Raw genomic sequence first — 17030 nt, 5'->3', positions numbered from 1 at the left:
TGTATGTATTGGATACAAAAACTATATACTGAGCTTGTGACTAGGTGGAATCACTAGCTTAATAATTTCCAAAGCTCTACCAAATAGATGCAATTAATTAATAGGACCTTCATTCATGATTTTAATTAAATATTTTCTGTAACCAAATTTTATTAGTTTAATCGTTGTCTTACATCACCCTTCTCCATCCACCCATCACAAATGTAATTTTGTTTTTCAATAGGTGACGTTTCCACGTATCCATGGCTATTTAATACAAGGTGGAAATGTCACCTCGTGAACAAAAATACATTTGCGGTGGGTGGTCGGAGAAGGGTGATGTAAGAAAACGATTAAACTAATCAAATGTAATTAATTTACTGCATCCATTCAGTATAGTTTTACTGAATGGTTTAAATTTACCATCACTTTAAGAGGTGATAGCATGATATGGTGTGCATAAGGAAGTAAACTGTTCGCTGCTTTTGTAAAATCTCAACCAGAAAGTTATGAATTAGTCAAATATAGCACATGCAAATGCATTGCTTTTCTCAAGTGTAATGTGTGATATGCTTGTAGTTTCTGCAATATCAGGATGACAAATAGAGCTATATATAATTGCATTACACCATCCTATTATTAAAGTAAATAAATAACATTTCATATAGGTATTTATTTATAATGATGTAAATGTCCCAATCAGTTGCAGGATAACTCATTTGACCCTGCAACTGATATTTATTTAAACCACTGCTTCCTAAACCCTCTCAACTTAGAGTTGGCGGATGAAAATCACCCGGGACTCATGTTTACAACATGTGAACCTTATCTGTCAGCAAATTGATAAATCTAGCCCATAGTGTATTTCTCAAAATAAATATATGAAAACAAATATAATAATTCAAAAGTTCAGTGCATAAGAATTAGTTGTATTCATTTACAAATATCTTTGTTGCAAGAAGATATAATCCAATTATGTAGTTTATCCTAAAAAAGCAAAGAGAAACTCCAAAACTGTGTAGTAAAAACATTTGCCATTAAAATTGACACTGACTTACCACAAATGTACTAAAAAATAGCAACAGAAACTTGCTTTTTTTTAAAGGAGTGGGATTGACCCAGAGGTTTATTGCAGCTATTAGCTAAGAGATGACAAACCCAAGAACCTTATCAACCCCCCTTGTATTTTGTATTTTCATATCTGTGGCAAATCTCTAGTGGATTTTGTACCCAGCATGCTCTGGGTTTTGTTGCCAGGGTCTGTGGATGTGCACCTAGTATATGCTTAATGCTTCCCATGCTATGGGACTTACACCCAGTACACCTGTGCATTCCATTGCCATGGTTTATGTGTGTGAATTTTATATATATTCACCTATGCAAGATGTACAGTATGTCTTTCTTGAATCACCCTAACATCAATCAAATATATATTTAAGAACCAAAAAGTGAAAAAGAATCAAATATAATGCATATACACACATACACACTACAATATATATATATATATATATATATATATATATATTATCATTTATTTGTATAGCGCCACAAAATTCCGTAGAGCTGGATATATTTGAGTATTCAGTGACAGCAAGAAATTAATCTTTCTCTCCCTAGAGTCTATGATCTTGCTTGGCTCCATTGATCGCAATCAGTTGGTGTCTTTACTGCGCAATCAGCTCAGCACAAAACGAAGGCTGCATCAGCTCCGGGAAAGAGAATATGGAGAAAGGAAGGAAGCAGACAGTTGTGTGCGATTCCAGGTTATCTCTATTTTCTTTAGTTGTTTTATGTATGTAACCAACATATCAGGAATGTCCAGCCTCAGGCTTGGGGGCCATATTGTGCTTTCCGCCCCTCCATTTTTGCAAACTAAATACTGAATTTAATTAAAGGCACAGGAAAGCCCCACATTTTATTTTGTGATTCAGATAGAATATACAATTTTAATCAGCTCTCCAATTTACTTATCAAGTTTGCTTCATTTTCTTGTTATCTTTTTGCTGAACAAAAATTGGCTGCTAACCAATCACAAGAGATAAATGTGTGCAGGCACCAATCAGCAGCTAGCTCCCACTAGTGTAGGATATGTGCATATTATTTTTCAACAAGGGATACTAAGAGAACAAAGGACATTTAAAAAAATAAGTGAATTTAAAAGTGTCTTAAAATGACATGCTCTATCTGAATAATGCAAGTTTAATTTTGACTTTTCTATTAAGCCAGGGTAGAAGTTGTCAGTAATGTTATCCTATAGTAGGATTGATCCTCTTCAAGCAGCAAACTGTGCCACAATTTTAGGCAGCTATGGGCACATGGGCAAGACAAAACAAAAGCAGTCTGTAGAACTTTTATACTGGAAGGATATCAAAGTATAGCGTATATTTTTATTTAAACAGTAGTATTTGTACTATAGTATGTTTGATGAAATTTGTTCATAAAATTAGTCCCTTGGCATAAATAATGAACTAGATTACTTGGCCTTGCACATTTGTAGTGCTCAATTTGGGGTTACAAGTTGTCAGTTAAAGGGACATTAATTACTACTTACCATGCTATTAACATTCTAGTGTATTTCCTCTGGTAAATGCAACTCTCTTCAACATTATTTTCTTATTTTAACCCTTTAAAAGTACTGCTTGGTGAATTTCTGCATCTTCGTACTGGCTACCGCCATCTTGGAATTTAACTATTATTTTACCCTGTGACAGAAGTGGTGCACATTCAGTGATATTGTTCTCTATCATGCACTTCAGTTTAGGTAGGCATGCTATACAAAATACACCTTTCTCTTTTAACACTTAAAATCCTGGTATTAACTATTAGCACTTGCTAACACACCTAAAAATGATATCTAATGCTATAAAATGATAATAATATTACAAATTCATTACCTGAGCGATATCAGCTCACTAAAATAGCTTTCAGCGTCCATGCTGTCTGACAGTACTGCTACTGTAGTGAGCAATACTGACATGCGTTAGTAAACTTTTACAGTTTAATTGTAATTTGAACACAAAAATGCAAACATTATGGATAACAACATAGTGATATTAGTTCTCTAAATCGCTTGTATTTTTTAGCTAAGCTTGTAATATAGGTCAATGAGTTTCAGATCAAATACATCCCTGGTGGAACAATTGTTTGACAGTAAAATAAAATGTGAATATTTTCACCACTTTAAATTTAGGGATAATAAAATAAAAATTAAACTTTCATAATTCAGACTCAGAACATGAAATTTTAAACAACTTATCAGTTTTACTTCTTAAACAAATTTACTTTGTTCGCTTAGACCATTAATATTGGCTCAATGGATATGTTCAGCTAGCTCCCAGTAGTGCATTACTGCTCCTTCAGCAAAAGATACAAAAAGAAAGAAGCAAATTTGATACTAGAAGTAATTTGGAATGTAATTTAAAATTGTATGATCTGTCTAAATCATGAAAGGAAAAAAAATAATTTTCATGTCCCTTTAAATATAATCTTTTCATATACTATTTGTAACAACATCACTTAATGTAAAATTTACTTTTGGTTATATAATATTATGCAACAGTGTATACTGATGAGTGAACATATTTAATACTTTAGCCACTGTAAATATTATATGTGTGTGAGGTCCTTTTTTAATGTGTTTAATGGTGCAGCTATGTTGTGAGTTCCTGCCTGCCTTGTGATTTGCAGCTATAGCTAAAGCCTATTTATTGTATTTTTAGCAAAATATTTGCACGATATGCAAACAATGCACTATTTAAAACAATTAAAAATATTGTGTAAAAAGCCTCCTTAGCTTTACAGTGTAGTGATAATTATATTTATTCTGTAGTACTGGCACTATTACATTTGTAGACCTGTGTTCTCTGATATTTTATTTAGCAAAACTTGGTTTCTTTTTTAAGACATGATGAGTCCACGGATCATCTTAATTACTAATGGGATATTCACCTCCTGGTCAGCAGGAGGAGGCAAAGAGCACCACAGCGGAGCTGTTAAATAGCTTCTCCCTTCCCTCCCACCCCAGTCATTCTCTTTGCCTACGTTAGTGATAGGAAGTGGCAAAGTGAGGTGTTAGATTAGATTCTTCAATCAAGAGTTTATTATTTTTAAAGTAGTGCAAGATTGTGCTGCTTTGTTCTAGGGTGTAGCCGTAGTCCATATCAGTCTCTACAGTAGAGCTTTTGGTGGCTTTAGAGCAATGGGAACTTGTGGGACATAATTCTCACTGCGCCTCCCATAGATTGTATGCTGCCCTGTTTGTCAAAGTTTGAGGGAACAGAATATACTCAGTACTTTTTGTTTCCACAAGCCAATGTGAGGGAGAGGACCTCGCAAGCCAGGTGAGCTGCCTTACTGCCAGGTAGATTCTAAGGTAAGTGCTAAGTTTGATTTCTGGGGACATATACACAGAAATATTGGCACTTTATAATACACTTAGACACTAGATAACATTATCCTTAAGAGTGAGGATACATTTACAGGCAGTTACAGCAGGCGCTGGGGAAGAAGTGGCTCATATGTTAGGTGTTTTAAGACGCCATATTACAGCTCCCAACGGCTCCCCTCCGACCGGGAGGTTTAATGCCATTTTATAGCTTTCCAACGGCTTTATTTTTACTGTATCCGCCGACTGTTAGCGCCATGTTACAGGTTTAGCGCCATGTTACAGCCCCCACTGGCTTTATTTTTGCAGCATCAGCCGATCGGGATGTTTAGTGTTATGTTACAGCTCCCAACGGCTTTATTTTTGCAGCATCAGCCGATCGGGATGTTTAGCGTTATGTTACAGCTCCCAACGGCTTTATTTTTGCAGCATCAGCCGATCGAGAGGTTTAGCGTTATGTTACAGCTCCCAACGGCTTTATTTTTACAGCTTCAGCCGATCGGGAGATTTAGTACCATATTACAGTTCCCAACGGATTTAATTTCTACATCAGTCGACCAGGAGATTTAACAGGCTACTACAGGAACATGAAGCCTTTATTTTCCATTTGGCTGAGAAGGGGGTTTCTCTTTGTAGCGCATTAATTCTCTGCTCCTGTTGGTTTTTATGTTTAATAGAAATCTTTGCTGCTCGGGAGGTTTATTCTATACGCCCACGATGGGCGTAGCTAAACCTACGCGCCATTGTTTACGCGCCTTTGTACTCTTACAATTCCGGTGAAAGAGCGATGAGGGGTATTCTCTGCTGCGTTATGTGTCACGCAGCAGAGAGGCTTCTCGTTCTGGGCTAAGGAGTCAAATCCCACTGTAGTGTAGTGACAAGCACTTAGGTTTGGGAAGTGGACACCTACTATTTAGCTCCCATCCGGTGGTAGATAGGCGCCTCTTCAAGACTTGGCTGAGGTGTGAAGATGTTACAGATATATTTTTTGTACTACAAATAAAACTGTTTTTGTTTTTCACATTTAAAGTCACAGTATCTGTTATTTGTTCATGTATATGATTGTCAGTTAATCATATTGTGATACGCATGGTCCAAGTGGCTTTGTGAAGTGCTAATTCACATATACAATTCTTTTGGAATAAATGGTATAGCAGAGTTACACATTACTTTTATCATTTAAAGACACAGTAACCATTTTATAATTAAGATTATTTATTCTCACAAGAGAGAAAGAGGACAGGAGCACAAGGGACTGATCTGAGTGTAGTATAATAAAACTTGAATTTTAATGCAAAAGTAACAGTAACAAAAACACACTCACACTTTTCAACCTCAAACAAAATGAGGTATGTATATGGCACAAAAGCAAAAGGCCCCAGGGACTTGCTCACCACGAACCCTCTTCCGGTGCAATGGGTCTCCCCTTCAGTCACCGCATGTGCAGAGTTCCGTTCCCCAGTTAGCCGTGCACTAGTTCCCAAAAGTCAGTGGTCTCTGGTCAAGCTGTCACAGTCAAAACCGCATACCCATAGTCCCAGAGTCTCTTTGCAGATATTACCGTGTCCGCAGGGTCTTTTGAACAAACAATATACAAACAATAGTTCACGCCAGGTTCATTCAGATTCCCACTAAACACTCACAAGCCGGCTAGAGTGTTTGTGGATCTGACTCCTCACAGCGTGTCACAAGGTTACAGTTTGCTATTCAGGAGACCCAGTTTCATTCTTGAGCAGGACTGTGACAGAATTTGCATGTGTGTGCCTGCAAACAAAAGTTATATGTAGATTAAATGTGAAGGCTGTTACATATTACTTATGTTTTTATACTAAGGTGGAAAAGTTTTCCTGTTCCTCTTATATTGAGAGATTTTTCCCATGCTACAGAGAACGCAAGAGGAAATATAAATATTCAGGGAGCAAGGTTCCTGTCACGGTTGTTGCTATCTCGGAAGTCCCCTCCCAGACGTGAAGAAGAGGATATTTCGGTAGCATCTGAGGATAAATTCTCAGTTTCTGACAGTATAATTTTTCTTGCTGATACTGAGGTTGTATTTTCAGGTTTAAACTTGAACACCTCCGTCTGTCACTTAAGGAGGTTTTAGCTACTCAGGACGACAATGACACCATGGGGGTTGTCAATTCTAGGTTGTATCAAGATCATTGCTAAATGGGACATTTTTATCCATACGGACTCTTTCAAGGAGTTCCATTAGTCGGTACCCAAGGTGGAAGGGACAATTTCCACGTTAACCGGGAGTCATTTTATCCCCATAGAGTATTGTTGTTCCTATGAGGATCCTAGGGATAAGAGGTTAGAGGGGTTGTTCAATAGGGGCAACCTATGACTTGTAATGCCACGGTCACTTATGTGGGAGCATACTGATTCATACATTGTCTGGTTCCATTCGGACAGAAACTCCCCTCAAAGGGACCCAGGATAAAGACCTTTAAGTCGGTCATCTCCTCCCTTTCTGATACTTCCCTTCAAGTATTTAGCGGGGAGCTAGGATTTCTGGCTTACCATATTGGCTCACATTATGGTTTAAATTTATTTTCGTTCCTTTCAAGATTTGAAGGGAATCCTTCTACTTCTTCTTCCTCTGGGCAAGAGGTAGGTTTTTGGCTTTCAAGGATGTTTGGAGCCAGATAAAAGGTAAGGTGGCCTTGAACGGGGTAGGAGACCTCTCTGACCTGGGAGTGAGTTCATGTTCCCATTCAGGAGCGGGGTTTGGAATCTTATTCTACTCTGGTAGTGGTTCTCTAAATCAAGAGAGGGACCCTTCAGTACTATTTTAGATTTTAAGAGTCTACTCAAAAGTGTACGGTCCTTTTGGTTGGAAAATATTCGTTCCATTTTCCGTTTGATCCGAGAGGGTCATTTTATAACAACAACGGATTTAATGGACTACGTTTGTGGTTAGTGGTGCTTGGTTACAGGGCATTGCTGTGGCGCTCTTTCTGGGGGACAGCCTAGCCCAGGCGCAATCTTTTCAAGCAAGATCCCACTGGGATATGTTGTTATCCCTCCTGTGATATCAAGGAGGGAAGGTAAATTTGGTAAGAAGTTACTTAGTCACTTGGACAATGGTAACCTTCTTGTGAACCGTATCAGATTCCCTATAAATGAAGGTTTTTTTCTGACAGATTTTCGATTCTTGTCTATTTCTTCAGTCCTCTCCTCGGCCATTAGGTGCTCAGTGCTTGGAGGTATTCGGGCTGATGGTTGCAGCATGGGACATCATCCCGTTAGCTCGGTTCCTTATCGGACTTCGACAGTTTGACACGCTCAGGCTATGAAACGGAGATTATACGGATTTGTCTCCTCGAATTTTACTGGAGCAGGAGACAAGGGTTTTTCTTAAGGGTGATTGTCTCTGGATTAACTTTTCCAGGGAACCTGCTTTCGCAGACCATCTTGGGTGTCTGTGACAACAGACACCAACCTTATAGGATGGGGAGCAGTCTAGGGCTCCTTAAGTCTTAGGGAGTTTTTGACTCAGTCAGAGTCTGTTCTTCCTGAGAGCGATCTTCGATGATATTCTGGCCTGGTCCCAGTTAATCTTGGTCCAGTTATCTGTTTCTAGTTGGTTCCATATCTTCAGTTTATCAGGGAGGAACGAGGAGTTCCTTTGTGATGACAGAGGTAACCAAAATAATTCAGTGGGCAGAGGCCCATTCTCGCTGTCTGTCAGCAATCCACATCCCAGGGGTGGACTCTGGGAGACGGACTTCTTGGACAGGCAGACTTTTCAGCCGGGGGAGTGGGTACTCCTTCCAGAAGTGTTTTCCACCCTGATTCTCAATTGGGGTCAGCCATAATAAGATCATGGCTTCTCGGCAGAATGCCAATCTTCCTAGGTTCTGGTCAAGGTCCAGGGACTCTCAGGTGGTTCTGTTAGACACTCTGGCGGTACTCTGGACCTTCAGTCTAGCATATCTATTTCCTCCGTTTTGCTATTCTTCCTCGAGTTATTGCTCGAATCAAGTAGGAGAAGGCGTCAGTGATCCTCATTGCACCGGCTTGGCCTCGCAGGATTTGGTATGCAGATCTGGTGGACATGGCATCTCTGCCACCGTGGAGACTTCCTTGAGGAAGGACTCTAATCAGAGGCCCTTCCTTCACCTAAATCTAGTTTTTCTGAAGCTGTCTGATTGGAGATGGAACGCTTAATTTTATCCAAGCGGGGGGGGTTTCTACTCGGTCACAGTGACCATGATTCAGGTTAGTAGGCCTGTATCTAGAGAGATTTACCATAAGATTTGACATAGATGTCTCTATTTGTGTGAATCCATGAGCTACTCTTGGAGTAGATTTAGGATTCCTAGAATTTTGTCTTTTCTCCAAGAGGGTTGGGGGAAAGCATTATTGATAAGTTCCCTAAAGGATCAAATCTCGCCCTTTTCTATTTTGTTACACAAACGTCTGGCGGATGTCCCAGATGTATAATTAATTTTGTCAGGCCATGGTTAGGATCAGGCCTGTGTTTAACCAATTACTCCTCCATGGAGTTTTAATTTGGTTCTCAAATTTCTTCAAGGGGCTCCGTTTGAGTCTATACATTCCTTGGATATTACGTTATCTTGGAAAGTTTTTATTTCTTGTTGCTGCTTCTTCTGCTCGTAGAGTGTCAGAGCTCTCGGCATTGCAGTTTGAGTTTTCTTACCTTCTTGTTCATTCAGATAAGGTAGTTTTTACGTACTGTTTTCGGATTTCTTCCTAAAGTTGTTTTTCTGATTGGAACTTTAATCAGGAGATTGTTGTTCCTACTTGTGTCCTGTGTCCTAATCTTTCTTCTCTCAAAGGAAGATTTCTGCATAATTTGGACATGGTTTGTGCCTTAATGTTTTTTCTTGCAGGCGACGAGGGACTTCGTCAATCTTCTCCTTTGTTTGAGATTTTCTCAGCAAAACGTACGGGACAAAAAGCTACGGCTACTTCTCTTTCTTTTTTACTGGAAAGTCTCATACGTTTTGCATACGAGACTGTTGGACAGCACTCCCTTGAGAGAGTTGCGTTTCATTCTACTAGGGCTGATGCTTCTTCATGGGCATTCAAATATGAAGCTTCTGTGGAACAGATTTGCAAGGCTGCAACTTGGTATTCTCTTCGAACATTTCAAAGTTCTACAAATTTGATACTTTTGCCTCGGCTGAGGCAGCTTTTGGGAGTAAGGTTCTTCAAGCAGTGGTGCCTTTCAGTTTAAGTTCCCTGTCTTGTCCCCCCCGTATCATCTGTGCACTCTAGCTTGGGTATTGAATCCCAATAGTAATTAAGATGATCCGTGGACTCATTGTGTCTTATAAAATAAAATTTATGCTTACCTGATAAATGTATTTCTTTTTTGACACGATGTGTCCACGGCCCGCCCTGTTCTTGTAGACAGGTTGTGGGTTATGTAAACTTCAGACACCTCTGCACCTTGGTTTTTCCTTTCTCTTCCTAACTTCGGTCGAATGACTGGAGTGGGAGGGAAGTGAGGAGCTATTTAACAGCTCTGCTGTGGTGCTCTTTGCCTCCTCCTGCTGACCAGGAGGTGAATATCCCATTAGTAATTAAGATGATCCGTGGACTCATCGTGTCAAAAAAGAAATACATTTATCAGGTAAGCATACATTTTCTTTTCTAAGTTCTCTCCACTATAATATATAGAATCCCATTTATACTCATTAGACAAAAATCTGTAGGTTTGTTAAGTCCTTGTAATTATTAAATGTCTCTTAAACTTTATGGAACGTTAATGAAACATCCAGTATTTTAGACACTTCCTTTTTTAAACATTTACTGCAAAACTGTAGAATTACATTTTGTTTCCCTGAGTGAAATCTGGGTCTCGGTGCACTGTATAGCGAGCTACTTACTTGGAATGGAGAGAACAGTGCTATTTTCCCAGTACTAAGCACTTAATTCCAATTATGATTGGTTGAATGAATGATTATACTATTATTCACGTTTACATGATTGCACAGAGTGTTCAATTATGAACTCTAGATGTGTGATTATGTAGCATAGAGTTTGTATAACACCTCTCCATATGGATGCCTAAACAATACTAGTATCTTCCACTAAAACAATGCAGAAATCAATCATTTCTGTAATATATTTAAACAACATACAGGCACCATTACAGTATGCCTTGTAAAAACTTCATTTTTTTTTTATTTTCTTTGGCATTTTAATGTTTTATGGGTAAAGCTTATTCTATTAAATTGGTTAAGCCGCTCAATTTAAAGAGACATTAAATACTTTGAGATGGTAATATAAAATGATAAATTGTATATATAAAAAACTACAATATACTTTCATTATTTATTTTGTCCCCTTTTCCTTTAATTCCATTCTTAATTTTGTGATCTAAATGCATAACACTGTTTAGATTCCACACAGCCATTAGTTGCACACTCCCTAATTGGTCACAGCAGAGAAGGTAACCTAATTTGCAACATGGCAGCCCCCATTGTTTTATAGACACTAAAATTTATTTTGTCACCATTTAAACAACTAATGAAACTTTAAAAAATACATCTACGTGTTATTCTCAAACTAATCTTTTATTTGACTGCATCATTCTATCTAGCATTTATTTAGTCCATTTAGGCAGAAAATTAGTAGGTCTAAAATATCTAACTGTAAAACTGTTAAAATTACACACAATTCTAATTTGAGGGGTGGCTTAACACATTTTAACAATGTATTCATCTTCCTATCCCGGTCCAATTTTTTTTTTTTTATTTAGATAAATGACCATGAGAACAACAAGAACAGGCTAATGAATAACATCATTACATAACATAGTAATTTCAATGTATCACATTTTGCAAAGTGGATACCTCTAGAGGAGAGAATGCTGAGTAGTATAGTCCATTGTCTGTGAGTCTCCAAACTTCCCCCACCTATCCAGGTGGGAGTGCTGCAAACCAATCTTCCATGGAGAGACAATTTTAGTTCTGTTTGTCTGGATGGACCAGCATTTTACATATATTACATAAGACTATGACATAGCTGTTCTTACCAACATCATAATTTAACCATTGTATGCTTTAGATATAGAATATTAAATTGACCCCTTGAGGTCTGTGCCAAGGTATAAAATAATATAAAAAAAAAAAGAAAAAAAAAAAAAAGAAGGGAGATGGGAGGAGGGGAAGAGGGCGGAAGGGTGGTTTCATATTAGGGAAAGGATAGGGATAGGGATAAGCAGGGTTATTCATATAATCATAAAGTATTATTAGTAGCATGATAAATAATGACAGGGAAAAGGCTGAGGTACTAAACCAGTTTTTTTCTTCAGTATACACAAGAGAGGAACCATTGAATGATACTTTGGAACAGAATAGAACATGCCAGTCCATACCACTAACTGGGTTTTGTTTAGAGGATATCAGGAAAAAACTAAAAAATATTAAGGTAAATAAAACTCCAGGCCCAGATGGAATACACCCAAGTGTAAACTCTTAATTTTTCAAGACTCATTATCCTCAGGCATGGTACCCCAGGATTGGCGTAAAGCTGATGTGGTGCCACTCTTCAAAAAGGGAAGCAGGGATGATCCAGGAAGCTATAGACCAGTAAGTCTGACATCAATAGTGGGGAAGATATTTGAAGGGATTATAAGGGATTATATTGATGAGCATATTCGTGTAAACAAGATTATGAGTTCTAATCAGCATGGCTTTAGGAGAAATAGATCATGTCAAACTAATCTAATTAGATTCTACGAGGAAGTAAGTAAAAATATAGATAAAGGGGAATCAGTTGATGTGATATACTTAGATTTTGCAAAGGCATTTGATACAGTGCCACATGAGAGATTAATGCACAAAATTAAGGGACTGGGAATAGCTGAAAATGTTAGCTCATGGATAAATAACTGGATAAAAGATAGGGAGCAACGAGTAGCAGTAAATGGATCATACTCAGATTGGACAAAGGTAATCAGTGGCATCCCCCAGGGATCAGTACTGGGCCCTGTTCTTTTTAATATTTTTATAAATGACTTGGAGCAAGGATTAAATAGCGACATCTCTCTTTTTGCAGATGATACTAAGTTAAGTAAGGTCATTAGGTCAGAGCAGGATGAACTCTCTTTGCAAAGGGATTTGCTAAAATTAGAACTATGGGCAAGTGAATGGAAAATGAGATTTAATACGGAAAAATGTAAGGTTCTACATTTTGGAAGTAAAAATAAGCAGGCTATGTATTTTTTAAATGGGACAAGACTTAGCCAAACACAGGAGGAAAGGGATTTGGGAGTAGTAATAGATAACAAGCTAAAGATGAGTGCACAATGCAGGGCAGCGGCTTCAAAGGCTAATAAGATACTAGCATGTATTAAAAGAGGCATTGATTCAAGGGAGGAAAGCATAATTCTGTCATTATATAAAGCCCTGGTAAGACCTCACCTTGAGTTTGGAGTGCAGTTCTGGGGACCGATTGCTAAAAAAGATATTGCAGAACTAGAAAAAGTTCAGAGAAGGGCCACAAAGCTAATAAGGGGATTGGAGAAATTAACCTATGAGGAGAGGCTAGCCAAACTGGGTCTGTTCTCTTTAGAAAAAAGGCGCTTGAGAGGTGACATGATTACTTTATATAAATATATTCAAGGCCCATATACAGAGATGGCAGAAGCTCTTTTTATTCCAAGAAAATTGGTTCTGACAAGAGGTCATAATTTAAGGTTGGAGGAAAGGAGATTTAATCTCCTGCAACGGAAACGTTTTTTCACTGTAAGAGCAATAAAATTGTGGAACTCATTACCAAAGGAGGTAGTGAATGCCAATACCATAGATACATTTAAAAATAGTCTGGATAAATTTCTGTATATAAACAAAATTCATGGATATGATTGCTAGTATTAAATGGGTCACATTTTAATGGGGTTATTTAAGCTTAACTGGAGCTTTTTGTAAGTATTTTAGATTTGTATAGGTTGAACTCGATGGACTTCAGTCTTTTTTCAACCTTATCTATCTACTATGTATTACAGTATGAAAATACTACAGGGACGTAGTGGGATTCGCAGCTAGATTTATTCTGGACCATACGCCCAGATCGTAATCTGGAGGTCCTCCGATCCATGTATGTGGGAGACATATGATTCCATTGTCTTTACAAACCTCAAGATATCAACCACCTGTTCCCAAGAGGGTGAAACCTGCTGAAGCCACATGTGGGTTATGGCCAATTTTATTGCTAAAAATAGGTAGATACAAAATAGTTTCTGCGGTAAAGTCAGGTGCGTGGGCAGAATGTGAAATAGGCAGATGCTTGGTGATATAAGTATCTGAATGCCTTTTAAGGTGCAATACTGGAGTGCCTTTTGCCAGAGCGGCGGAATCTGCGGGCAAGACCACCAAATATGCTGAGGGGTCCCCAACGCCTCACATCCTCTCCAACATTTGGGGGAGTTGGCGGGCGAGATTTTAAATATACGGATAGGCATCATATGCCATTGTAGCAAAACTTTAAGAAATAACACGTACAAGGTTGTACAATGTATAGCTTTTTTGGTAAGCTGTGTTGCGGTCCTCCATTGCTGTAGTTCATGTGTGAGAGCTAGGGAGGTTTGCCAGTGTTTTATTGGAGGGGATTTATAAAAAAACGGAGGATTTAGGATAACAAGGTATGAAAGAGACAGCAACCTTATAGGAGGAGACGGTGAATCCCACATCGTCTCCCAGTCTTGGCTCTCAGGGGGCCTCTATCAAAGCCCCATGATATGAGAAAACTACACAATCTCCAAAATTCAAAATGTAGGATAGGAGGTGGACTGACCTTCCGGAGGAAGCCTTGGAAGGTGAGCAACTTATCTCCTGTATAGAGATCTGCTATCTTAGTTAAGCCCAAACTGAACCAAAGATTCGGATGAGTATCAGGCAGAGATAGTAGCAACCCTCTCGGCGAGGGGTGAGGTGCAATATTGGGAAGATTATGAATCTTGTCCCAAAATTTCAGATTCGATTTTATGATGGGGTTAGCAAAGAGGGCAGGTGGTCTAGAGTGCCTAGGGATCCACAGCAGATCCCTCAGAACATACCCCACCGGAATAGATGCCTGCTCAATTTCGCCCCATCTGCTCTTTAAGGTCGAGCCCCATAGGGTCACTTGGGATAATCTAGCAGCTTCATGGTATCGTAAAATGTTGGGGGCAGCCGCCCCTCCTGCCAATAACGGTTGTTGCAAAATACTAGTAGCGACTCTTGGGGCTTTATTGCGCCAGATAAATCTATTGCAAAGCTGTTGGAATTTATGGATCGTGGATCTGGGAATTGGGACAGCTAGGGAACGGAACAGATATGTTAATTTGTGGAGAAGACTCATTTTAAAAGCTGCTATCCGCCCAAGCCAAGACAGTGAGGGAACATTCCATGTTTCAGTGGATTTCTCAATGTTAGATAGCAGGGGGGGGAAATTTAAGTCAATCATAGTCGGTATGTCGTGAGACAAGCAGACACCAAGATTCTTGATGTGTGATGTGGACCATAGGAACTTGTATTTATTTTTAAGCGTGTCAAGAGTTTCGTCCGGGATATTTATAGTATAAGCTTCTGTTTTAAGAACATTAAGCTTGTAGTAGCTAACTAAGGCGAATCTCTCTAACAAAGAAAACAGATGAGGCAGGGAGGTGAGAGGGTCAGATGTAAGTACTGTCAAATCGTCAGCGAACAGTGCTATTTTCTGTTCTGTATGGTGTATATCAACCCCTCTGATCCAAGGGCTAGATTGAATAGCCTCAGCCAGCGGTTCCATTATAAGGGCGAATATGAGCGGAGACAACGGGCACCCCTGCCTCGTGCCATTCGTTATTGAAAAGGGTTCAAAACAAAATCCCAGACCCTTGACCACTGCTGACGGATTAGAGTAGAGCGCCGCAATAGATGTGATAAAAGGTCCCCGGAGTCCAAATTTCCACAACACAGCAAACATATATCCCCAGTCCACCCTGTCGAAGGCCTTTTCAGCATTCAACGACAGGGTGACACAGGGCAGTTGCATTCTATGGGCCTCGAAATAGACGTTCAGGAGTTTTCTGGTGTTATCAGGCCCCTGATGTCTCAAAACAAAACCCACCTGGTCAGAGTCGATTAAGACGGGTAACAGAGAGTTGAGGCGCGATGCTAGTATTTTGGCATATAGCTTGACGTAGAGATTCAACAACGATATAGGCCTATAGCTCTTGCAGAGCGTCAGATCTTTCCCTTGTTTTGGAAGGGTGATAATAGTAGCTTGTAAAAATTCAGCTGGAAAGGTCCCCTGGGAACTTGCCAGCATGAAGAAGCGCATTAAAATGGGACTCAGCTGTGTTTGAAACTTTTTGTAAAATAGATCTGAAAAGCCGTCAGGCCCTGGTGATTTGAAAGCTTTGAGAGATTTAATAGCCCTCTTAATCTCTAACGCGGAGATGGGGTTTTGTAAAGGGTCTGTTCGGTCCTGAGGTACCGTGGGTACGTTTAAGGTGGTAAGAAAGACTCCAATGAAATCAGGAGTTGGGGGGGAGCGTATCGTCCTGTTTTAGATTGTAAAGGGAAACATAATATTTCGCAAAAGCGTTCCCAATGTCTTTTGGCATGGTTACGTGTTGTCCTCCCACTTTCAGCATAGGAATACGTGCCGCTGACGTCTTTTGTCGTAGCCTGTTGGCAAGCATTCTATCGGCCTTATTGCCTTTATGATAATAAATTTATTTAAGCCTAAGAAGCCTCACTGCTGACCTCTCGTTTTCTAACCTGACTATCCGCGCTTTGAGGTCTATTAATTGTTCGGATAGTGTGGGTGTGGGGTTAGCTTTATGCTTGACAGATATCTTGTGAAGGCTCGTAAGGAGCTGTGCCATATTTTCCCCTTTACGTTTCTTCTCCGCTGCTGCTATTTTTATAAATGAACCCCGAATATACGCCTTCAACGCAGCCCACAGAGTAAAATCATCTATCTCGCGGGTGTCGTTCAGCAGTAAGAACTCCGTAAGATCTTTGGCAATGGAAGCCTCAGTCCCAGGAGATGTAAATAAGTGGGGGAGTAATCACCACGTTGAGGAGCGTTGTAGTTACATCGAAGAATGTAAAGTAATATGAACAGGATCACGGTCTGACCATGAACATTGGGGAATCCAGGTGCGAGTTACACTATCTAGGAGACCTGGGTCACAGAAAAAGAAATCTATCCGCAAGTACGAACGGTGTACCGAGGAGAAGTAGGTATAGTCTCGGGCAGAGCTATTAAGGGCACGCCAAATATCAAACAGGTTGAACTGATATATCAAATTCCTTAATTTATGTGAAAGTTCAGTTGCGGGCCCAACCAATTTACGAGTCATATCTGACCACCTATCCAGATGGGGATCCCAAACAATGTTGAAATCTCCGGCAAGTAGCAAGAGACCCTGGCGCAAAGCATCCAATTTCTGGAGAAATTTACGCAATGATCTGATATGCTGTTTGTTGGGCCCATAATAAGAAGCCAATGTATAAATGACACCATCCAGCTTACAGATAAGAATTAAGTATCTACCTTGAGGATCTGACTCAACAAGGCTATTCTAATAGGAGATGTCTTTATGTATGAGAATAGCCGTTCCTCTAGATTTCTGGGAGAAGCTAGCGGCCTCAACCACTGGGAACAATTTAGATTGAATAGGTATCTTTGTACCCTTTACCCAGTGAGTTTC

General features: G+C 39.4%; 1 protein-coding gene across 1 annotated transcript in view; it reads left to right on the top strand.

Moving 5' to 3' along the window:
• The window catches only part of CLCN2 (chloride voltage-gated channel 2), a 385429-nt gene that overhangs the window by 283983 nt on the left and 84416 nt on the right, over positions 1 to 17030 (top strand). The window contains exon 17 of the mRNA XM_053710346.1: positions 1600 to 1745. Within this exon, the coding sequence (XP_053566321.1) occupies positions 1600 to 1745 (146 nt within the window). The remainder of the gene's footprint in view (positions 1 to 1599; positions 1746 to 17030) is intronic.

Source organism: Bombina bombina, chromosome 4 (genome assembly GCF_027579735.1).
Source record: "Bombina bombina isolate aBomBom1 chromosome 4, aBomBom1.pri, whole genome shotgun sequence".
Taxonomy (NCBI): domain Eukaryota; kingdom Metazoa; phylum Chordata; class Amphibia; order Anura; family Bombinatoridae; genus Bombina; species Bombina bombina.
This window is presented reverse-complemented; position numbering and strand designations above follow the sequence as displayed.